Source organism: Saimiri boliviensis, chromosome 16 (assembly GCF_048565385.1).
Source record: "Saimiri boliviensis isolate mSaiBol1 chromosome 16, mSaiBol1.pri, whole genome shotgun sequence".
NCBI lineage: Eukaryota > Metazoa > Chordata > Mammalia > Primates > Cebidae > Saimiri > Saimiri boliviensis.
The window spans coordinates 61,710,583-61,735,442 of NC_133464.1; the positions used below are offsets into that span (position 1 = coordinate 61,710,583).

Here is a 24,860-nt window from a genome sequence, read left to right on the forward strand (position 1 = left end):
GGCTCATGATCCCACCACTGCAGTCCAGCCTTGGTGAAAGAGCGAGATCCTATTTCAAAAAAAGAAAGGAGCTGGAAAAGGGAAGAAAAGGAGGAGGAGAAGCTAGAAAAGGAAAACAAATTGTCCCTTAGAGCTTCCAGAAGTAACAGTCCAGCTGACACACCTAGATTTTTTTTTAAACTGGGTCTTGCTATGTTGCCAGGACTGGTTTTGAGCTCCTGGGCTCAAGCCATCCTCCCACCTCAGCCTCCTGAGTGGCTGGGATTACAGGGAAGCACCACCATGGGTGCTGACGCCTTGATTTTAACCCAGTGAACTGTGTTTCTGACTTTCAGAACTGTGAGATAATAAATTTGTGTCATTTTAGCCATTTAGGTTGTCATAGTTTGTTACAGCAGCCTTAGGAAACTAATACAGCAGAGTAACTAAACCCCTCTGTATAAAAGTATAGAACCTACCTCATAGGATTATTGTGAACAATGTCTGGTTACGATTTACTATAAGCACTGAACATGTTCATTATAACATGTGTTAACCTGAGTCACAGAGACTGAAATGCAATGAAAGAAGTTTATTGGCAGTCTTAGAATTGCAATTCAAGGAACACAGATTCTGGAAGCATTTGAATTGTGTCCTGACCAGCTGTTTTTGGGTAGGTTTTTTTTTTTTTTTTTTTTTTTTTTTTGAGACGGAGTTTCGCTCTTGTTACCCAGGCTGGAGTGCAATGGCGCGATCTCGGCTCACCGCAACCTCTGCCTCCTGGGTTCAGGCAATTCTCCTGCCTCAGCCTCCCGAGTAGCTGGGACTACAGGCACATGCCACCATGCCCAGCTGATTTTTTGTATTTTTAGTAGAGACGGGGTTTCACCATGTTGACTAGGATGGTCTCGATCTCTTGACCTTGTGATCCACCCGCCTCGGCCTCCCAAAGTGCTGGGATTACAGATGTGAGCCACCGTGCCTTTGGATAGGGTTTTTAAAGAAAATAAGAAGTTAGTTCTCACTAACTCATGCATAACCCACTATTTTCATTGAAGATAAAGCATTACCATGACAGTTCATTGGTTTCTAGGCAAAAGTCCTTGATTCAGGGTTTTGGGAAACGTTCCGTCCTCAGCATAAAGTCCTTTTCATAAGTGGCAGCAATTTTGTCTACAACATCGACATTAGATAAATTTTGGTGTAAACAATGGAATACTGCACACAAAATGAATGAACTACAGCCATACATGGATAAATATATCAAAAACAATACTTTTAAGATAATTTAATCTTGACTGAAAGGTACCAGATATAAAAATGCAATAATGTATGATTCTACTTAGAGCAAATTAAAAACAAACTAATCTATGAGATGGTGGTAATAGAGATTATCTTCAGGAGGTGACACTTTTGGGGTGCTGGTAAAGCAGTTTTTTATCTAGGTGGTGGTTATATAGGTGTGTTCATTTTGTAATAATTCATGGAAGGCCTATGTGCATGCTATACCTGAATTTAAACTTAAAAAAAAAATGCTGCCACTTAATTTGCTATCATCTTGTTTCCATAATTTTGTCTTTCAAATAGGCTCAAATGTTTATGTAGCCCTATTAATACTCCAGGGACTACGCGAGGCGTTAAGGATACCCAAAGAGCCTTATTTATTTATTTATTGAGACAAAGGCTCACTCTGTCACCCAGATTAGAGTGCAGTAGTGCAATCTTGGCTTGACCTCCTGGGTTTAAGTGATCCTTCCACCTCAGCCTCCTGAGTAGCTGTGGCTACAGGTGTGTGCCACCATGCCCAGCTAATTTTAAAATTTTTTGGTAGAGATGGAGTTTCACCATGTTGACCAGACTGGTTCCGAACTCCTGACCTCAAGTGATCCACCCACCTCAGCCTCCCAAAATGCTGGGATTACAGGTGTGAGCTACCACGCTGGCAAAAGCCTTCTTTACTTAGCGAAGAAGATTGCTTAATAAATACTTCTTGGTTATATTGCTTGCCTGTTTTGTTAGATCCTACATAAAACAAACTCTTAGGGGATAGAACTAGCTACTGAGCTACTAGTGTTTCTACCACAGTTCTGAGCATTGGTTCTTGCAACTATTGCTCCTGGCCACTTCATTTCTAACCCTTTGGATCAGTCAGCAAGACCCCTAAATAGTTCATCAGGGATGGCTCATGGAGAAAAATCAATGCATGGTAGCTGGGGTGGGATGGTGGCCTCTTGGGACATCACAGCACTCCCCTGTTCTGGTCTGCTGGATCTACTCCTATTTCCCTTATTCTAAACTCCTCACTCCCTCCCCCAGCCCTTTAGTCCCTTCCTCTGGTCCTTGCCCAACATGGCATTTTTCGTTACTGACCCTGTTGACCACCTATTCTTTCTCCTTCCATTTGGATTCAACTCTTTGGTGGTGATGTGAGCAGGGACATTAAGTTAGTGAACTGCTGAAAGTATTTGTAAACCCAGTATACAAAAAAGCCATTAAGAAAAGGAAAGTTCTCCTGGCCGAGGATTCCTTCTATGTAGCAATGCTGATAAAGATGGGCGAAGCAATGTGTGGTCGAGAGCACTTGGTTTATTTTCACCAGTGGCAACAACAGAGGGAGGAATGAGATGCAGGTGTGTGTCCTGAAGTTCTCAAACTTGTAGACCTAACACATTTTGTGGACAAGCTGAGCCCTTCCTCATATTGTCCTAAAGCTGCTCCCCGCTCCCTCAAAGCAGTTCATGGCTCCTACTTGCCAGACTTTCACCTGTGGTCCTGGCTTACCTCTCTTGGGGTTGCAAGAATATCTTACTTAAATAGTCACTTTCTCTGCATCCTAAGTATCCTGCTGATTGAAACGTCTTACTGTGTGAGTCAGGTTTATCTAATTCTACTGATTTATTTCCACTAATAAAACACAACCTAATGAAATTCGCAAATATGCATGACCACATAATTACATGCCTTTTAAAATACAGAACCTGTTATAAGGTACATTTCATATTCATGTTACTTAAAAATTTTCCCTACAACATAAGTTGCCCTCATATTTCTTCACCGTTAGTAAATAGGCATTTGGATTTCAGCTTCCTTACCTAGTTGTGGACTTTTTCTGCATCTTTAGCCAGAATATCATTTCTGTTTCTATTTCAGACCCTACCTCATCCTTACACCTATAGAAATGATACTCTTCATGTCCTTGCCAATAATTGGAATGTGGTATTTGCATTTCCTATTCTGAGGATCCTCAATACTACTTGTTTTCATTCTGACCCAAGAAAAGAAATAGTTTAGAAAAGGAAATACTAAAAGGTCATTTTTTCATTCAACTAGTATATATTAGGCATTTAGCATTAGCAGTTACCACTCTGGCTGCTTGGTATATAATATAAAGACATGGTCTCTAGTCTAAAGGAGCTTACTTCCTACTGGAAAGTCAGGCAATCAGTAGAAATCAACATGACATCTGCCACAATATACAAATACTGGCATCCTTATCATAAGATGCATCAAACCTAAATCCTCAAATAACCAAAGCTGTGCTCCGCCACAGAAAATACCCTCCCAGAGTCACACGTGATCCCTGAAATGTGAACATAAATAGTGTTTATGTAAACTGCAACATACAGGTGCACTTATTTTCAGCCATTTTTAAGGAGGACGCTGATTTGAGGGCATTTTATCTATAGAATTTAACCTATTGCTTTACAAATGCATCAGAGGTAAATTCAACCCATTAGAAATTTAAATCAAGCTACTCGAAAAGACAAAAATGGGCAACTTTGGAAGAACACAACTTGTGACATGTCTCATTTAAGCCTAGAGCCTTACTAAATTAAAGAAGCTACCTCTGAAGTCAAGATACAGTAGAAATGGTGTAAGGTGAGATAGGTGAAGGTCCAATCGGGTGAGTCCAGAAGGTTTCACAGAAGAAGGAACCTTGAACTAAGGTATGAAAACTAGTAAGGATCTGTTAAGGCAGACTGAGGGCGGGCGTGGCATTCAGTTCAGAAGGAGTTCCAGGCGCACTGGCAAGGAGGTAGGAACCAGCATGCTGCACTGGAGGAAGCACAGAGAGAGACGCAATGCTCAGAGTGCAGGGTGTGACAGCAGGGTGTGGTACAGTGAGAAAACTGGTCCAGGGCAATAAGGAAAGCCCTAATATGTCAGGTTAGGGATTTTATTCTATAGGTGATGGGAACTTCCAAAGACGTTTGGGAAGATGAGACGTAACTAAATTTATGCTTTGAAAAGGCACTCTAAGATTAATGTTAAAAATGAATTGGAGAGTTAAGATGATAAATTTTAAGTTATGCGTATTTTACAACAATTAAGAATAAAAATAAAGTCACTTAGTTGATTGGAGGAGTAAAGCTGCAGGAAGAGTCTAAGGAAGAAGGCCTAGGACCTGGCCTAGGGGAGAAGCAGGTGGACTATGAGATGGGGATGGAAGAAAGAGCAACTGCTGGATGCAGGAAGGGAATCAAATCTGAGCAATTTAGCAGATGGTAGAGAAGAATACAGGAGGAAGTTCAGTCTGAAACACAGCAAATTAGAGGGATGTGGACAGTCAAGTGGAGATGTCTGCTGTGTGGTGGGGCCTGGAGCTTAGGAGGAAGTCTGGGCTGTAGGTAATATTGTTTGGGGAGTCATCCAAGAATAGGTAGAAAGTGAATCTATGAAGGAAAAAAAAACAAGAGAGGCTAAGAAGTATCAAGTCAAACAGAAGTTGGTGAAAAGTTTGGCTTACTTGCTGTGTTGCTTTTGCCCATGAATTGATTTGATAAATAAAATGAAGAGTGATACATGGTTGTGTACAAAGCTACTAACCATTATTATGCAAAAACCAAATATTTAAATATTTTATTTATTTATTTTTTGAGACGGGACTCACTCTGTCACCCAGACTGGAGTGCAATGGTGGGATCATAGCTCACTGCAGCCTTGATATCCTGGGCTCAAGCTATCCTCCTACCTCAGCCTCCTGAGGAACTGACACTATAGGCAGGTGCCACCATGTCCCACCAACTCCACCACATCTAGCTAATCTTTTACTTTTTATTAAAATGGGATCTCACTATGTTGCTTGTGCTGGTCTCAAACTCTTGTTCTTAAGTAATCCCCTCCCAAAGTGTGGGGATTAAATTGTGCCCAGCTATTTAAACATTTCTTTTTCTTTTTTTTTTTTTTGAGATGTAGTCTTATTCTGTCACCTAGGCTGGAGGGCAGTGGTGTGATCTCGGCTCACTGCAACCTCCATCTCCCAGGTTCAAACAATTCTCCTGTCTCAACCTCGTGAGTAGCTGGCACTACAGGTGCATACGACCACACCCAGCTAATTTTTGTATTTTTAGTAGAGATAGGGTTTCACGGTATTGGCCAGGCTGGTCTTGAACTCCTGACCTCAGGTGATCCACCCACCTCAGCCTCCCAAAGTGCTGAGATAACAAGCATGAGCAACTGCGCCTAGCCTATTAAAACATTTTAAACATCAAAATGAGAAAAAGTCTGGAATGTGAATTTAAGGAAGTGTGGTAGGTTTAACTGGTAGTATAAATAAATATTGTAAAGTCCTTATCATACGACTTGGCACACAATAGATGAAAAATTAAATGTACTGGAGCACCTTAAGTACTAATTTATAATTTCTTGAGGTACATGAAATAGAAGATGTGGAACACAATGCATACTGTTACCTTTAATTGCCATTTTTATAAAACTACTCAAGTGCAGCAGACATCTGTGTACAACATAAATAATTACTAAAAGCAGAGGCAGCTTCGATGTGTAATTTTATGTTAAAAGAAGACTTTGAATGTCTTCTCTTGTATGATGATTCCCTAAACTTTCTTTCTGCCACAATCACCATTCGCTGTGATCACTGGTGCCACAAAGAAACTGTTTCACTTAAAAGTATTTGCCTTGTTTGGGAAGTTGGCAGTCAAGGTAACAAAGAAGTGTCTCCTCCAACTGGATCGGAAGGAGGCCGAATTCGCCTCAGGCTCCACTGGGGTGACTTTTGCTAAGGTGTTGCTAGAGCCAGTATAGGAGCACTGGCCTATCCTGGGACAGATGACACCTCAGGGTCGGTTCAGAAAAGATATTTCCTACTCCCCAGCAACCTGGCAGAATAAAGTACACTTCAGGGACTCTAGCTGACATTTAGTTTTATGAGAATCTTGCTAGTCAGCATTAGTTTTTTTTTTCTACTAAAGTCAATTCTCAAACTATCTAGGCATTAATTGCTTTCCTAAGAGTTCTAAATCCTGCTTCATTCATTGACTCATTTAGAGAAATATTTCCTAATTACTAAGTTGTCACTGAACACCACCTGAGCACATTTAGTGCTGATGTAAACACAATTCCCTTCTAATTAATATGAAATTCTTATCTTTTTACCGTTTCCTATGAATAAAACTCCAGGTTAGATTTTTCTTTCCATTGAAATACATTTATGTCAAGTTGGATGAGTTAAAAGAAAAATAAAAAATTTCACAAGCTTTCAATGAGTTTGTCATTGCCTCCCAAGTAGCTGGGACCACAGGTGTACCACCATGCCTGGCTAATTTTTATTATTAATAGAGACAGGGTCTCCCTATGTTGCCCAGGCTGGTCTTGAGCTCCTAAACTCAAGTAATCCTCTCACCTCAGCCTCCCAAAGTGCTGGGTTTCCAGGTGTGAGCCACTGTGCCAGGACTTATGATAAGTTTTTGAAGCTATAAAACATCTATATGGATAAATACTAGCATAAGGAGATATCTTAATGAATTACCAATGAACTGTAATTGAGATAAACCAATGAAAGGGTTTAATCCAGGCATCCCCAAACTATGGCCCGCGGGCCGCATGCGGCCCCCTGAGGCCATTTGTCCGGCTCCCCGCCGCACTTCAGGAAGGGGCACCTCTTTCACTGGTGGTCAGTGAGAGGAGCACAGTATGTGGTGGCCCTCCAACAGTCTAAGGGACAGTGAACTGGCCCCCTGTGTAAAAAGTTTGGGGATGCCTGGATCCATAGCTTGCCTACTTTCTTATCAAGCCTCATATCTACCATTTAGGAGAAGCCAGGGACAGGGATTCAGTCAACTGAGGGAGTGAAATTAAGTCAAATGAGGGAGAAAGCAACAGAAAGACAGGGAATAATAGGAACAGAAAAATTAGTGTGAAATTAATCCATGTATCCAAAGAACAAGGCACATACACTTACTACATTTGAGCTCTTCAAACATTCTAAAATCAGGCATCTAAATCAAAATATGAGTTGGGCACAGTGGTTCATGCCTGTAATCCCAGCACTTCGGGAGGTCAAGGTGGGCAGATCACTTGAGGCCAGAAGTTCGAGACCAACCTGGACAACATGGTGAAACCCTGTCTCTACTAAAAATACAAAAATTAGCAGGGCATGGTGGTGCATACCTATAATCCCAGCTACTCAGGAGGCTAAGGCAGGAGGATCCCTTGATCCTGGGAAATGGAAGTTGCAGTGAGCTGAGACTGCGCCACTGCACTCCAACTTGGGTGACAGAGTAAGACCCTATCTCAGAAAAAAACAAAAAACAAAAATATGTAGATATAATTAATAGATAAGATTTATACATGGCAAATTATACAATGTACATATATAATTTTAAAAAAGCAAACAAGAAAGAACTTGATACTGGAAAAAGATTCTTTTGTAGCAAGTGTTATGATAGTACTGGGGTCTTTTGAAAGAGCAAAATTCAAAGGTAATCAACTCTGAAGCACAGGATTTCATAGAAGTGGGCTCAAAAACTAAAAAATGTGAACTTTTGGTCTAATCTAGCAGTTCTCGAACTTTTAAAATTTGGATCCCTTTGAACTCTTAAAAACTACCAAAGACCAGCTTTTGTTTTTGTAGGGTTTTATCTAGAAATATTTATCATGTAGAAATGAAAACTGAGAAATTTCTTAAAATTTTTAATAATCATTTACAAGTAACAAAAACCAAATATGTGTTAACACATAAACAACATTTTTGAAAAACAGCTACTTTTCTTATTTCACATATTAAAACCCACTTAAAATAACCATTTTTCTAACCAACAATAACAAAAATTCACTAGTGAGGAGAGTACTACTGCTTTATGTTTTTCCAAATCTCTTTAATGTCTGATGACAGATGAAAGCTGGAATCTCATATCTACTTTTGCATTCAACCTGGTAAAATATCATACCTCTGCACACTTATGAGAAAATGAGAGTGAAAAAGATAAATGATGGCCAGGTGTGGTGGCTCACACCTGTAATCCCACCACTTTGGGAGGCTGAGGTGGGCAGATCACTTTGAGCTTAGGAGTTTCATATCAACTTGGCCAAGATGGTGAAACTCAGTTTCTGCTAAAAATTCAAAAATTAGCCAGGTGTGTTGGTGGGCACCTGTAATCCCAGCTACTTGGGAAGCTGAGGTAGGAGAACTGCTTGAACCCAGGAGGCGGAGGCTGCAGTGAGCTGAGCTCGTGCCACTGTACTCCAGCCTGTGCAACAGAGCAAGACTCCTCAAATAAAAAAAAAAAAGAAAAAAGAAAACAATAAATGATGAAATGATGTCTTAGTATTATAAAAATAGCTTTGACCTAGAATACCATTGAAAGGCTCTTGAGGCCCCCTAGACCACACTTTGAGAACAACTGCTCTAGATGAATCTCCTTATTTTACATATAAGGACCCTGGACCTCAGAAGGAATAAGTGAGAAATCCAACATCACACAGTTTGATAATAGTAGGATACAGATGATATTAGATGGTTTGTCTCACTTCTCTTGGTTTAGGTTCTCAATTAGAAACCTAATTGCCTGACCTATTCCCTGTAAGTTGCAAAGGCTGTCACAATATAGTACCCTCTCCCACCATTTCTTTAATAAAGAGGTAGAGCAACAAACTTGGTAAATTTTGCAACAGGCATACTGTGTTTGAATCTAAACTACAATATTTGAATTCGAGTCTCTATTTGAACAGAAACACTAAGGCAAATTCAACTGCCTCCTACTCCATGCTAGCTAGTAATGACAAGTTGCATGGTAAATATCATAGATAAATATGGAAAGCTGATTACCCATACTATATTAGTATTTATCATATATTCTGTATCTGGAATACAATTCAATGACATATTTCAGAAAAATGTTGTCAAGTACTGGCTGAAAGGGTGGTGGGTACATTAAGAGACTGCAAATAAATTGGCAATCACAAGAACTTTTTTAGATAAAATGGAGTTGTTCTGAAATGTAGATAGTTTTCACTCCCTAACCAGACCTTATTTTTGTCTTTTGAAAGAAAATCAAGAAATCTTCTCGGCCCCCTAGAGATGATTTCCTTTGTATCCTACCAGATGATTCAGATCTTCTTTAAATGGATCATAGCCTTGTTGTTTTAAACAACGTAGTCCCCAGAAAAGCTGGTCTAGAGGAGGAAATTCTTCCCAAGGAACCCACTCCCAACCTAGAAAAGAAAAACGCCAAATCAATTTATTTAGCTAACAGAAAACAAAGTGTATTTATTTTGGTAAGCTAACCTATTTTTAGAAAAAAAAAAATTGAATTTAAAAATAACTTGCTACAAGTAAACTCTAATAGTGATGCTTTGCATTTGCTTGGCTATATAGATCTAATTTGCATGTAGAATGAAGACCTTAGGTAAAGAATGATGGTCATTTAAAACACTGTGTTATTTGAATGTGAGGCCCAGTTTACAAAGGCTATGACATGGTAAACCCAGATTTAGTATTAGTCAATGTTTATCTAAATATTTGTGTAAAAAATGCAAAGAATTTATATACCATAGGGTATGCTACATTAAAATAAACCAGTTCCTTCACCTATAAAATAAAGTACAAAGTTTCTAAGATATTTTCCGTCTCTTAAAAATGTAATGAAAGCTGTGCAGAGGAAGACTGCTTCTTGTGAAAGATAATGAATATTAAAAAAGTAACTATTTCATCATATTTGTCTCTTCTAGTCTCAGCTTTTTTTGCCCATAGGAAAAAAAAAATAAGAAAATGTTTAGTCCATTTTTTCTTTTCTTTTTTTTTTGAGACGGTCTCACTCTGTCGCTCAGGCTCGAGAGCGGTGGTGCAATCATAGCTCGCTGCAGCCTTGATCTCCCAGGCTTACGTGATCCTCCCATCTCAGCCTCCTGAGTAGCTGGAACAACAGGCGTGTGCCACCACTTAGGCTAACTTTCTTAGTTTTGTAGAGACAGGGTCTCACTACGTTGCCCAGTATAAGTGTATATATCCTTTTGTCAGAGGCCTTCCTGACCATTCTATCTGATACAGCACTTGTGTATCCCTTTCTGACACAGCTTTATTGCTCTTTTTAATCCTTACTACTACTATTATAAAATATCTGTAATCTGTTGCTTCCTCCACGCACTAAAATTTAAAGCCCACGAGGGCAGAGACTTAGTTCTATATACCATTGTTTCTTTCATGCCTAGAACAGGGTCTGGCACACTGTACTCAATAAGTATCTGTTGAATGAAAAGATTCTTCCCTGTTGTAGAAGAAATTAAATGTTTAGAGGGGAGGTTCGATACATGAGATCACTTGAATAAAGTTCCATATGGCAAGGAATATATTCAAAGAATTTTGATATTTTTCTTAGTTCCTTTTCTCACAGTTTTATGAGAATTTGAGGAGAGATGATAGACAGAAAAACCCTTAGAACAGGCGTCCCCAAACTTTTTACACAGGGGGCCAGTTCACTGTCCCTCAGACCGTTGGAGGGCTGCCACATACTGTGCTCCTCTCACTGACCACCAATGAAAGAGGTGCCCCTTCCTGAAGTGCAGCGGGGGGCCGGATAAATGGCCTCAGGGGGGCCGTAGTTTGGGGACGTCTGCCTTAGAACAATGCTTAAGGAAACTTGCAGTGCACTCAATTTGGCATAGAGGGTAACAGATAATGAAACCACCTTTGCAAAATTATAACAGTGAGAGAAATCTAACAAAGTCGACTCCACCTTGCTTCTAACCGCACAAGCTGTCTGCTCATTCCCACACACAGGCCAAGCTAACTATGGGAGGAATTTAGTTTACAGTTTAACTTTAAAGCATGGGTGATAATAGTCCATTCCCAAAACTAACACCCTCCTTGTTCAGGGACCAATACTAATAGAAGACCACAAGGTCAGAATTATGGTAAGGGTCAGAATTATGGTAAGGGCCAAAACTCTGTTAAGATGTAGGCATAGTTAAACTCTAACCATCATTTTGTAACTTGCCTTTTGTAATTGCTTACTGCTCAGGAGGCAGGTAGCCAGTGGTCAAAAGATTAACTTTCCCAATTATCCCTACAGATGACATTCCAATTGTAAAACCTAGGACTAGTGTTTGAGGTATTTTTCAGACTTTACATTCTGATGGACTAACTGGTACCACCCAAATAGGAAAGCCACACAAAGAAACTGACTCAACTAGTCCTGTGAACCCCCCATCGAGGAACTGATTCAGCACAAGATGACAGTTTTGACATCTCTATGGTTTTATCCCCAACCCAACAAATCAGCATTTCTCATTCTCTAGCCGCTTGCTTGCCAAACCATCCTTGAACAATCCTAGCCTCTGAATTCTCCATGGGTAGGATTTAAGAATTATCTCCTGTCCACCTCATGCAGCCACCCTGTGATTATTAAATTCTTTCTCTGCTACAACTCCTACTGTCTCAGGGTACTGGCTCTTTCTGAGCAGCAGAAGAACCCAACTGCTCTGAAACAGTAACTGTTGAATCAGTGTAATTATTCAGAGTAAAAGGAGGTATTAACTCTCCTGCACAGGTAAGAAAACTGAGGAAAACAGATAAAATATTTTCCTTAAAATTACTGCCTGAAACAAAATTAGACACTAACAATAAAACTAACATCTACTGGGTACTTAGTGGGTTCATGAGGTTCTTCATATGTAAATTCTTACAACAATCCATCCAAGGTACCATTATCACAGATGAGAAAAGAGGCCCAGGCAGGAAATAACTTGCCCAAAGTCACAAAGCTCCAAGTAGAAGAACCAGGATACAAACACAGGCAGTCTGGTTCCTCATGGTGCAAATATATTTACATATCTGTATCTCTATATTACATCTCTATATTTACAACTGACATGAGCGACAGAAATTTATTTCTCACCAGTTCTAGAGACTGGGAAGTCCCAAGATCAAGACACTGGCAGATTCCATGTCTGGGGAGGGCTCACTTCCAGTTTCAGAAGACAACCATCTTCTCTCTGTATCCTTACATCATGGAAGGGGTCAGAGGCCTCTCTGGGATCTCTTTTATAAGGGCTCGAATCCCATTCATTATTTTATGATCTAATCACCTCCCAGGGGACCCACCTCCTAAAACTATCATCATGGGAGTTAGGATTTCTACACAGGAATTTTGGGGGAACACAAGTATTCATAGACACACAAGTATTGAAGACAATAGCATTCTCCTCATACAGAAACATCCTGTAATACTCCTCCAGACCATAAGCTCTCCTCAAAGAAAAATCCATGATAATATATAATTCTCTTACTTTCATTTTTTTCAGGCTCTACATTCTTTGGTTCTGAATCATGAGTCACATCCACTTCTCCTTTCATTAATATAGTAACATAATGGTAATTCTCCTTCTCAACGAAAGAATTCACAACTGAGGCAAAGCGAACATTTTTCAGGTGAAGAGCTGCTTCTTCCCAGGTTTCCCTTTGAGCACATTCTTCCCAGCTCTCACTGGAAAACAGAAACAAAACATTATTCTATTTATGTATATGTACATGTGTTGTGTATGTATTTGTGTGTGTGTGTGTGTGTGTGTGTGTGTGTGTGTGTGTGTATTTTGCCATGAAATTCTTGGCTAGAAATTTCTAGTGTACAGCAAAAAGAACCGTAATTGGTTCCTGCTTTAAAACAATAAATCAGCCAGGCATGTGGCTCATTATCTATAATCTTTTGGGAGGCTGAGGCAAGAGGATAGCTTGAGCTTGGGAGTTTGAGACCAGCCTCCTAGGCCAACATAGTGAGATCTCATCTCTCCAAAAAAAAAAAAAAAAAAAAATAGCTGGACGTGGTGGTGCATGCCTGTGGTTTATGGTTCTAGCTACTCAAGAGGCTGAGGCAAGAGGACAGTCTGAGCCTGAGAAGTCAAGGTTGCAGTGAGCCATGATCACACCATTGCACTTCAGCCTGGATAACAGAGCAAGATTTTGTCTCAAAAAAAAAAAAAAAATTAATTAAAAAAATTTAAAAACAATAAATCAGCAATCTTGTCCTTGACATTCTTTATCTCCTGTATCTAGTTATCCAAAGATGAAAAGGACTTAATATTAAATAAAAATTAGCATTCAGACATCTCAGCACTGATTTACAGCCCTAGAACCTGTGTGTAACCAAGAGGCAGTTTAGTGTATGGAGAGTAGACTTTGGAGTCAACTAGACCTGGGCTTGAGCTCAAAGTTCATTACTTTCTACCTTGGACAAGTAAAAGGAGACTACTATTACTTCCTTATGGGGTCACTGTAATTGTATCAAGAAGTACACTATGTCTTTTCCAGCAGTCTCAGAATTTCTGTTTAAGCGTTGAAACTGAAGACAATAGGTAAAAAGCACCTCTAAATTCTCAAGCAAAATGGCAAACAGGTATTATCTGAGCTCAAGGGTTTGCTAATGAAGGCTAAACTAGACCTGCAACTTCTTCCTACCCAGGCGGTATAAGAAAGAAAATCTTTGAGAGGGCGGAAAGTTATGAATTTTCAGCCTAGTAGGAGCATTTCCCTTCCAGACTACAAGGGGCCAACTCTGTCCCCAAGTCAAGTGAGGAGCATTCCAAGAGAATCAGTCATAAGATTGGGAGTGACTCTCAAGGAGATACTCAGTGTGTCACTCTCCTGCTAAAGACACCCTGAGCTGCAGAAACCTACCCCAGTGCATCGGAGAAGGTGTGCTACAAGGGTGAGAGCTCTTAGGTACATCTGAAATGTGTCCCTTGGAGTTTCTAGATGCAGGTGAATACAGAGGCTGAGCAAGGAAAATGGGCAGCAGTGAAAATATCATTCCCATTGTGCATTTCCTTTGGGCCAAGCAGATGCCACAAGAAACTGCTGGGTAATCCAACAGGAGATCCCAGGAGAAGGAAAATGTGGGGTGATGTCCTAGAAGCAAGAGCTAGGAGGGGGGCCAATGCCAGAGAAAACCAATCACCTATGTCAGGGAAATATTTTAGGTATAATTGTACTTTAGGTTCTGGGGTATATGTGCAGATCATACAGGCTGTTGCATAGGTACATACATGGCAAGGTGGTTTGCTGCCTCCATTCCTCCTCATCTGTATCTGGCATTTCTCCCCACTTTATCCCTCCCCACCCTCCCCTCCCCCTGCTGTCACTCCCCTAGCCTGCCCCCCTCAACTGACCCCAGCATGTGATACTCCCCTCCCTGTGTCCACGTGTTGTCATTGTTCAACACCCACCTATGAGTGAGAACATGTGGTTTTTGATTTTCTGTTCTTGTGTCAGTTTGCTGAGAATGATGGTTTCCAGATTCATCCAAGTCACTACAAAGGACACGAACTCATCGTTTTTTATGGCTGCGTAGAATTCGGTGTATACAATGTGCCACATTTTCTTTGTCCAGTCTATCATCGATGTGCATTTGGGTTGGTTCCAGGTCTTTGCTATTGTAAACAGTGCTGCGATGAACATAGGTGTGCATGTGTCTTTATAACAGAAAAATTTATAATCTTTTCAGTATATACCCAGAAATGTGATTGCTGGGTCAAATGGAATTTCTATTTCTAGATCCTTGAGGAATCGCCACACTGTCTTCCACAATGGTTGAACTAATTTACACTCCCACCAACAGTATAAAAGTGTTCCTATTTCTCCACATCCTCTCCAGCATCTGTCTCCAGATTTTTTAATGATCGCCATTCTAACTGGCATGAGATTATATCTCAATGTGGTTTTGATTTGCATTTCTCTAATGACCAGAGATGATGAGCATTTTTTCACATGTTTGTTGGCCTCATATATGTCTTCTTTTGAGAAGTCTCTGTTCATATCCTTCGCCTACTTTTGAATGGGTTTGTTTGTTTTTTTTTTCTTGTAAATCTGTTTTAGTTCTTTGTAGATTCTGGGTATTAGCCCTTTGTCCAATGGGTAGATTACAAAAATTTTTTCCCATTCTGTCAGGGAAATATTTGTGGGACTTCCCAACCACTGACAAACATACCAAGAAAGCATAATGTGGATACCATGCCCAGAGGACACCAATGGATGGATCAGAGCAGCATCAGTCACCTGAATGGCTTGCTCTCTCTCCTCCTTCCCCAACACACTGGAGTAGGAAGGAAACTCAGAGACAGCCAGGTGAGAAGAGGAAGAGACGCAGAAAAGCAAAATAATGGCTTACACCTCCTTTATGCACTACAGGGGAGGGATCAGAAACTGGAAATGACACTGAAGGTTTAAATTGGATTGGACTTTTAAATGCTTGAAAGTGAATCATACTGACCCAAATGTGATTTATTTTTATAACTAAGTGACAGGAAAACTATAGAATTTGCAGGAAACGTCTCTGAAGAGAAGGGAAAGAAAAATCATGTTTGAAGCCAATGGAAGGAGAAAATAAAACCACTTCCTGTTTGTTCTCCCATCAAATGTAGCCCACTGAGTATTCCAGTTATGTAAAGATCAAATGAAAGCATACCTGCAAAGAGACATATTATCCAGCCCTTAACAAAAAGCTCATTTGAGCTCAATGTTGGCTATGATCACTCACATCTGAGTCAAGATTTCAAGACTTCCTTTCGTTACTGGTAAGACAGCTATCTCTAGCCATTGCACTGGTGACTCTACATTCTAACTAGTGCTTAATCTGTGATCTGAGTTAGGTTAATGCTCACCAGTATTCAACAAGGTACCATGTGTGGCTGCCTGGGCAATCTGGTTCTTAATCTAGAAATTTTATTTCTTAACTGATAGTTTTTCTTAATTAACTGGAAATGATACATTTATTGATGCTTTCTTAAATTCCAAAGACCATTTTTTCAAAAAATTTCATGTGATAAGAATTTCCTATTTTATAAAGAACAAAGTCTGATTAAAAGGCACTGGGATAAAATACTGTACTTCTAACTCCCACTTTGTAAGACACAGGTGGATTAGAAGAACATGGTCACGATGAAAAATTCATCAGGACAAATGACCCATATTATTTAACAAATAAATGGCATAAGAAAAAAGGACATGGGGAGGGGTTACTATTAGATTTGTTGCGGGAATTAGGAGGTTGGCGAGACCAATGGGTGGAACAGGAAGATTTTATTAAGGTGTGCGCTGGCTCAGTGGATTTAAATCCAATAGATTAAGTATTAAAGACAAAGCTTGACTTTTATATATGAAATGCAGAAGTGAACAAAGACAGTTTATTAAAAATGATAGGTTTATAACTTAAGCTTACATATGACTTATGCTATGTGGTCCAGATGACCACTATCTGGGTTGCAAGCAGTTTATCTCATTTCCTTCACTATGGCATCTGGACGGTTGCAATTTCGCCTCTTTAGACCTGTCTCATGACCTTTGCTGTGCTGCTTAGATGAAAAACAGGAACTTTTAGTTATTAGTTATAGAGAACAAGAATACATCAATCTATAAACTTATAAAACTTGCAAAGCAGGGTACAGTTCCTGGGGGAGGAGGATTCAGGGGAGTTTTACTCATCCTACAGGAAAGAAGGAAAATTTGTTTTTCTGCTCTTATTTTTTACTTTAAAATAATATTGACCAAATGCAATACATGCCCTTCCTTTGATCCCAATTAGTACAAACCAGTAAAAAGACATTTTAAGATCACTGAGGAAAATGCTACACATACTGGGTATCAGATGATACTTAAAGAATTATTTTGTTAGGTATGAAAATGATTGTGGGCTGGGCATGGTGGCTCACATCTGTACTTTGGGAGGCCAAGGCGGGCAGATCACGAGGTCAAGAGATCGAGACCATTCTGGCCAACAAGGTGAAACCCCGTTTCTACTAAAAATACAAAAATGAGCTGAGTGTGGTGGTGCATGCCTGTAGTCCCAACTACTCAGGAGACTGAGGCAGGAGAATCACTTGAACCCAGGAGACAGATGTTGCAGTGAGCCGAGATTGCGCCACTGCACTCCAGCCTGATGACAGAGTGAGACTCTGTCAAAAAAAGAAAAAGAAAGAAAGAAAATCATTGTGGTTATGTTTTTTAAAAAAAGTCTATTAGTGGTAGACATTTAGGGATGGTATAATAGGATGGCTGGGATTGCCTCTAAAATAGTTTACAAAAAACAACAAACCAAGAGAGCCTCCAAAACACACACACACACACACACACACACACACACACACACACACAACTCAGGGTGTGTGTGTTTTGGGTGGGAGAGGGAAGGGCAGTTAAGATGAAACAAGAAAATGCTCTGTGATGGGTACAAGAAGATTCACTATTCTCTCTACTTTTATGTACATTTGAAAACTCTTTATACTGAAGGAAAAACAAGCCCTGGGTCTGATGTTTTAGATGCTGTTTATCTGTTCTTGATTTCAATCTTATTCTCACTTCAGAATCCACATTTTAGCACCATTCCAGGCTTTCTTTTTTTTTTTTTTTTTTTACTAGAAAAACATTTATTCATTTTTTTTCTTTTTTTTTTTACAAAAAAAGTTTTGTATACCCATTTGTAAACATGCAAATGTTAAATATATACAATTTGATGAGTCTGGACATATGCACACACCCATGATAGTACAATCAAGGTTATAAACTCTGCAGGCTCTCTTCACTCTTGTATAGAACTGAGTCTCCTTAGTTGTCCAACTCCTCTGACAGTTACAATCACATCGCAGAAGTGCCAAGGCAGAAGGAATCTTCAAGGGGATTTGGTCCAACATTCCCATTTTAAAGATAAGGAAACTGAGGCCCAAAGTGTTTCCTTAGCCCATTTGCTTGGTTAGAGTGCAACTAAAGTTTTACATATAATCCGATCTCAATAGATGCAGAAAAAAATGGACAAAATCCAATATTCATTCATGATAAATATATATACATATGTGTTTATTTTTTTAGTTGTACTCTAGCCAGGCAAATGGGCTTGGTTACGCGGCCAGTAAGTATTAAATTGATCTGTGTTGGTCTAAATCACATGGAAAACAGTTGGGTACAGTGGCTCACACCTATAATCCCTGCACCCTGGGAGGCCAAGGCCGGTGGATCACCTGAGGTCAGGAGTTCAAGACCTGCCTGGCCAAAATGGTGAAACCCCGTGTCTACTAAAAACACAAAAATTAGCTGGGCGTGGTGGCAGGCGCCTGTAATCCCAGCTACTCAGGAGGCTGAGACACGAAAATCGCTTGAACCCAAAAGGCAGAGGTTGCAATAACTCGAGATAGCGCCACTGCACTCCAGCCTGGGCTACGCAGCGAGACCAAGTCTCAAATCAGTCAATCAGTCAATCACATGGAAACCGTGCCATGTCTTAGCTGACCATTGGGCTGCTGGAGGTTTACACACACTTGCTTTCCTCGTTTTGTGTGTAAGCTGTGAGAAAACACACACCTCACAAACTCCCAACTACCACCCAGCTGGAGCGCAGCCGGAAAGACCAAGGTAACCGAGCAAAGGCCCCGCCTGACCCGGCACAGCGCCCCGTCCCGGGCTGGTGCCCACGTGGCCCCGAGGTCGAGGGGCGGAACCGAGGGAAGCGCGAGAAACCACGCAGCGACAGCGCGAACGTTCTCACGCACGGCGCATGGAAGCTAACATGGCGCGAGCTCGTCCCTCCGCGCACGGTCCGCTTTCCTGGTATCCGCAGCTGCTCACCCGAATTCCAAGTGACCTCCAGGGAGTTGGAAACTGCCAGCTCCAACCGACCCTTTTCTCTTCCCCAGAAGGACGCAACCCGGATGCTTGCAGCTGGTCACCACGACCCCGACCCCGACTCCCGGCCGCTGCCTCCGCGGGTCTGCGCTGGCTGCCATAGCAAGCTGGAGGACGCGCCCTGCCGCGCAGGAAGTGACCCGCTCGCCGCCCCGCCCCGCGGCCGCAACCAGTCTTTCCCTGCGCTGGCGCGGAAATCAAAGCTGGAGAACTTCGGTGTCTCGGGTTGGCCGTGGTGCGTAATACCCCAAGGAGGGCATTCAGCTTTCCTAATGGCGGTTTTCCTTCCCAAGGGCAGCGCTTCCCAAGTTTCGCTTTAGGTAAAGTTTCTGATTGTTGTGCTTTGAATATTCATCACCCATCAGCTGCCCACTCCTAGATTCCTCCAAACCATGCATTTACACGTACGAGCCGCCAGTTCTTATAAACCTCGGAACCACTGCACATTTTCTTTTTCTCCCCGAATGACGCCGCCCACCACAGTGAATCCATTTGCACATAGCGCAAATCAGTGTGGTACCAGGAAAAGGATAAGTCGTGTAGGAACATCCCATTATAAACAACTATGCTTAAAGTATATTCGTAAGTCATGGGAGGAGATAAAGGCTAATTGATAAATTGTGCTGAGACGAGTTAATTACAAACACTCGAAAACAGACATTTTCAGATGTTTGCACACCATGCACAACACAGACCAGCTGAATCATAAATGACTAGTCACTGGGAGGATTGATTTACTCTGTCTCTCTACATATGTATATATACACACACACTATTACTTTTACTTCTACCGAAGTAATGTGCACATACTGGAAATTTTGTTTTATTTTTTGAGATGCAGTCTTGCTGTCACCAGGCTGGAGTGCAGTGGTGTGATGTTGGCTTACTGTAACCTCCACCTCCTGGGTTCAAGCGATTCTCCTGCCTCAGCCTTCTGAGTAGCTGGGATTACAGGCGTGCACGACGACACCCAGCTAATTTTTGTATTTTTTAGTAGAGACGGGGTTTCACCGTGTTGACCAAGATGGTCTCCATCTCTTGACCTTGTGATCTGCCCACTTGGCCTCCCAAAGTTCTGGGATTACAGGCATGAGCCACCGCACCTGGCCCTTTCTTTTATTTCAAGTTTTGGGGTATATGTGGTTTTGGGTTACATGGATTCATTCTTTAGCCAGGATTTCTGAGATTTTAGTGCACCCATCACCTGAGTAGCGTACACTGTGTGTAGTCTTTTATTCCTCACCTTCCCCCCATCCACCTTCCCCTCTGAGTCCCCAAAGTCCATTGTATCATTCTTATGCCATTGCATCCTCATAGCATAGCTCCCGCTTGTGAGAACATACAATATTTGCTTTTCCATTCCTGAGTTACCTCACTTAGAATAATGGCCTCCAGCTGCATCCAAGTTGCTGCAAAAGACATTATCTATTCCTTTGTATGGCCGAGTAGTATTTCATGTTGTATATATACCACATTTTCTTTAACCATTCATTGGTTGATGGGCACTTAGATTGGTTTCATGTCTTTGCAGTTGCAAACTGTGCTGCCATAAATATGCATGTGCATGTGTGTTTTTCGTGTAATGACTTATTTTCCTTTGGATAGATATTCAGTAGTGGGATTGCTGGATTGAATGGTAGTTCTACTTTTAGTTCCTTAAGGAACCTCTATACTGTTTTCCATAGTGGTTGTACTATGTTTACATTCCCACTAACACTGTAAAAGTGTTCCTTTTTCCTCACATCCACGCCAACATCTATTGTTTTCTAACTTTTTTACAGGAGTAAGATGGTATATCACTGTGGTTTTAATTTGCATTTCCCTGATGGTAAGTGATGCTGAGCATTTTTTCATATGTTTGTTGGCTGTTTGTATATTTTCTTTTGAGAAATGTCTATTCATGTCATTTGCCCACTTTTTGATGGGTTTGTTTTTTTTCTTGCTGATTTGTTTGTATTCCTTGTAGATTCTGGATACTAGTCCTTTGTCAGATGTATAGTTTGCCAGTGTTTGACTCTTTTCATTGACAAAATATTGCTGAAGAAAATAAAATTCTTTTTTTTTTTTTTTTTGAGATGGAGTTTTTGCTGTTGTTGCCCAGACTGGAGTGCAGTGGTGAAATCTCAGCTCACTGCAACCTCTGCCTCCCAGGTTCAAGCGATTCTCCTGCCTAAGCCTCCTGCGTAGCTGGGATTACAGATGCCCACCACCACGCCCAACTAATTTTTTTGTATTTTTAGTAGAGATAGGGTTTCGCCATGTTGGGCAGGCTGGTCTTGAATTCCTGACCTCAGGTGTTCTAACCGCCTCAGCCTCCCAAAGTGCTGGGATTACAGGTGTGAGCCACCGTGCCCGGCCAGAAAATGAAATTCTTAAGTAAAAGAAGAGAAATACTATAATCGTGGATCAGAAGACTCAATATTGTTAAATTCTCTACAAGTTAATTTATATGGATTCAATGCAGTCCTGATCAGAATACCAGAAGACTTTCCTTTCCAGTAGAAATTGATAGGTTGATTCTAAAATTGGTATGGAAACACAGAGAACTAGAATAATAGAAACAATTTTTAAGAGGAAAACATTTAGAGGAGTCACACCACTTGATTTCAAAACTTAGGATCAAGCTACAGTAATCAAGAGAGTATGGTATTGGTAAAAACATAGACACATAGATAAAATAACAGTATAGAGGGACTAGAAATAGATTCATATATGTGATTAATTTTTGAAAATTGTACAAAGGCAATTCAATAAAGAAAAGATAGTCTTTTTAACAAATGATGTTGGAACAATTTGGCATATAAGTATAAACAAAAAGCCTCGACTTGTAATTGGCACCATATATAAAAATTAGCTCAAAGTGGATTGTAGACCTAAAAAAACACCTAAAGTATACAATTTGTACAAGAAAATACAGGTGAAAATCTTTGTGATCTCTGGCACCTCCCCTACTTGGCCAAGGGAATGCCAGAGAAACCTTGGATACTGAATTTACAGCTATGATGGGATAGGAGATGGGACACACCTCATTATACCCCTTCCCTTGCTAATAGTCATTAGGTTTTCAGCTGAGTTCTGTGGCTTACACCTGTAATCTCAGCAGTTTGGGAGGCTAAGGTGGGCAGATCACCTGAGGTCAGGAGTTTGAAACCAGGCTGCCCAACATGGGGAAGCTCCATCTCTACTATTAATACAAAAATTAGTTGGGCCTGGTGGCACGTGCCTGTAGTCCCAGCTACTCGGGAGGCTGAGGCACAAGAATCTCTTGAACCCGGTAGGTAGAGGTTGTGGTGAACCGAGATTGCACACTGCACTATAGCCTGGGAAACAGAGTCAAAGTGTCTCAAAAAAAAGTCATTAGGTTTTTTTCTCTAAAGGCTAAACAGAAACTAGCCTTTTCAAAAGACTGCTGTTTATCTTCCCAGGTGCAGAACAAAAACAAGATGAGATTAATGGTTCCTTTGCCCCTCCCCTAGACAACTGCTTCATCTGTTCCCCTTTTCTTCAAATGTTCACCTTATCATATGTAAAATGTAGATTTTTCTGGGCTCTAACTAAAGTCTCACAAGTAGGTAATCATTTATCTCACTGCTGCCTCCTGTTTTTCAAGGAAAATGTGTAAATACTAAACCTCCTGAGACCCTTTTGGAAAAAAATAGCCACAGATGCTTCTGTGACTTAACGTTTTTCCCAGGCATACCCACAATCAGGCTCAAACCTGGAAGATTTGAAACTTATGCCTCAATCACGCATTTTGGTTGTCACTCTATCTCTGCTGTGGTTTGAATGTGTTCCCCAAAGTTCATGTGTTAAAAAGTTAATCCACAATGCAACAGTGTTGAGAGGTAAGACCTTTAAGAGCTTTAAGAGGTGATTATGGCAGAGCCCTCATGAGTGCATTAATGCTAATATCTCAAGAGGAGGTTAGTTATTGTGATAACTAGATAAGCAGATGAGTTGGCCCTTCCAACTTTTCCCTTCTCTCTCTCTCTGATGCACACCTGTGTATATGTGTGTTCTCTTAACCCTCTGCCCTTGCATCATGGAATAATACAGCAAGAAGGCCCTCATTAGATGCAGCCCCTCAACTTTGGTCTTTCCAGCCTCTATAACTGTCAGAAATAAATTTCTGTTCTTTATAAAGTACCAAACAGAAACCAGCTCTTATAGTGGCACAAAACAGACTAAGACAATCTCTCTCTGCTCTGTGAGAAGATAGTGAGAATGCAGCCATCTGCAAGCCTGGAAAAAGGCCCTGACCAGAAAGCAAACTTAATGTTACCTTAATCTTCTTGGACGTCCCAGCCTTCAGAACTGTGAGAAATTAATGTTTCTTGTTTAAGCCACTCAGTCTATGGTATTTTGTATAGTAGCCTCAGTTCACTAAGGCACTAGTTAAGAAAACAAAAAGGCAAGCTGTGGACTGTGATAAATTTTTGTGAAGCACATATCTTCTGGAGGACTTGGATCTAGAATATGTAAAGAATCTTCAGCTCTTTTTTTTTTTTTTTTTTTTTTTGGAGAGACGGGGTTTCACCATGTTGACCAGGATGGTCTCGATCTCTTGACCTGGAAATCCACCTGCCTCGGCCTCCCAAAGTGCTGGAATTATAGGCATGAGCCACCGTGCCTGGCCCCAGCTCTCAATAATAATGCAAACAGCCTGATAAATAAATGGACAAAAGAACTGAACGGATATTTCACCAAGAAGAGAGATTGTATTAGTCCGTTTTCACACTGCTGATAGAGACATACACAAGACTGGATAATTTATAAGGAAAAACAGGCTTAATGAACTCACAGTTCCACCTCACAATCATGGTGGAAGATGAAAGTCACGTCTTACGTAGTGGCAGGCAAGAGAGAATGAGAGCTAAGTGAAAAGTGATACCCCCCCTTATAAAACCATCAGATCTCATTAGAATTATTCACTACCTTGAGAACAGTATGGGGGAACCACCCTTATGATTCAATTATCTGCCACTGGGTTCCTCCCACAACATGTGGGAATTATGGAAGCTACAATTCAAGATGAGATTTGGGTGGGGACACAGCCAAACCATATCAGATATGATAGCAAATAACACATGAAAAGATGCTAAACATCATAAGTCATTAGGAAAATAGAAGTTTAAACCAAATTAAGGTACCTCTGCACATCTATTAGAATGAGTAAGAAAAAATCCCCATGAAAACTGGCAATACCAATGCTGGTAAGGATACAGAGCTGTTAGAATTCTCAGACATTGTTGGTGAGAATGCAAAATTGCACAACTGCTTTGGAAAACAATTTGCTGTTTCATATAATGTTAAGCATACACTTATCATACAACCCAGTAACCTTACTTCAAGATGGTTACTCATGAGAAATGAAAACTTACGTTCATACCAAGACCTGTATGTAATCCTTATAGTGGCTTTATTCATAATCATCAGAATCTGGAAACAAATGTTCTTCAACTGGTGAATGGATAAATGAACTGTGGTAAATTCATACGATGGAAAACCGCTCAGCAGTATAATGGAGCAAACATCTGATACACTCAACAACATGGATGAATCTCAACTGCCTTATGCTACATGAAAGGAATCAGATATAAGTGGCTACATGCTGTATGATTTCATTTATATGACATTCTGGATTAGGCAAAACTCTGGTCATAGAAAACAGGCCAGTGTTTGCCTGGGGCTGAGAGCATGGAGAGGGATTGATGACAAAAGGACATCAGAGATTTTTTGAGGGTGATGGAATGATTCTGTATCTTGATTATCATGGTGGTAATGTGATTATGTATTTGTTAAAACTCGTAGAACTCCACACTAAAAATGAATTTTACTATCTGTATATTAAAACTAAAACTTTTTTAAGAAGCCAAAAAGAAAAAATGTGGATTTGCAGAAAGAAAAAAAAAAATCAAGATGCAGTTCAGTAGTAGAAAGGGTCAAAGCAAGGCCGAGCAGAACTATTCCACTTAACATC

At 40.6% G+C, this 24,860-nt stretch overlaps 2 protein-coding genes across 16 annotated transcripts in view; one reads left to right on the forward strand and one right to left on the reverse strand.

The window, feature by feature from the left end:
- The window catches only part of NUDT15 (nudix hydrolase 15), a 39,447-nt gene extending 20,446 nt beyond the window's left edge, over nucleotides 1-19,001 (reverse strand). For 10 of the 14 annotated variants that reach the window (XR_012514381.1, XR_743713.3, XM_074387714.1 and 7 more), the window contains exons 1-3: nucleotides 18,824-19,001; nucleotides 12,505-12,701; nucleotides 9,320-9,432 (exon numbers count right to left, since the gene is read on the reverse strand). Coding sequence is in view for 11 of the 14 variants with exons in the window: in XM_074387714.1 (XP_074243815.1) it covers nucleotides 9,320-9,432; nucleotides 12,505-12,701; nucleotides 18,824-18,981 (468 nt within the window). In the remaining 3 variants the exon portion in view is untranslated. Of the gene's footprint in view, nucleotides 1-556; nucleotides 1,153-6,854; nucleotides 9,433-12,504; nucleotides 12,702-14,436; nucleotides 14,656-18,823 lie in introns of those variants that run through there. The other 4 variants (XR_012514382.1, XM_074387718.1, XM_074387719.1 and 1 more) reach the window with 4 other exon arrangements.
- SUCLA2 (succinate-CoA ligase ADP-forming subunit beta) overlaps nucleotides 18,987-24,860 on the forward strand; it is a 72,489-nt gene continuing 66,615 nt past the window's right edge. The window contains exons 1-2 of one of the 2 annotated variants that reach the window (XM_074387710.1): nucleotides 18,987-19,115; nucleotides 20,662-20,708. In XM_074387710.1, coding sequence (XP_074243811.1) covers nucleotides 20,706-20,708 — 3 coding nt within the window. In that variant the 5' untranslated portion in view covers nucleotides 18,987-19,115; nucleotides 20,662-20,705. Of the gene's footprint in view, nucleotides 19,201-20,661; nucleotides 20,709-24,860 lie in introns of both variants that reach the window. The other variant, XM_074387709.1, reaches the window with a different exon arrangement.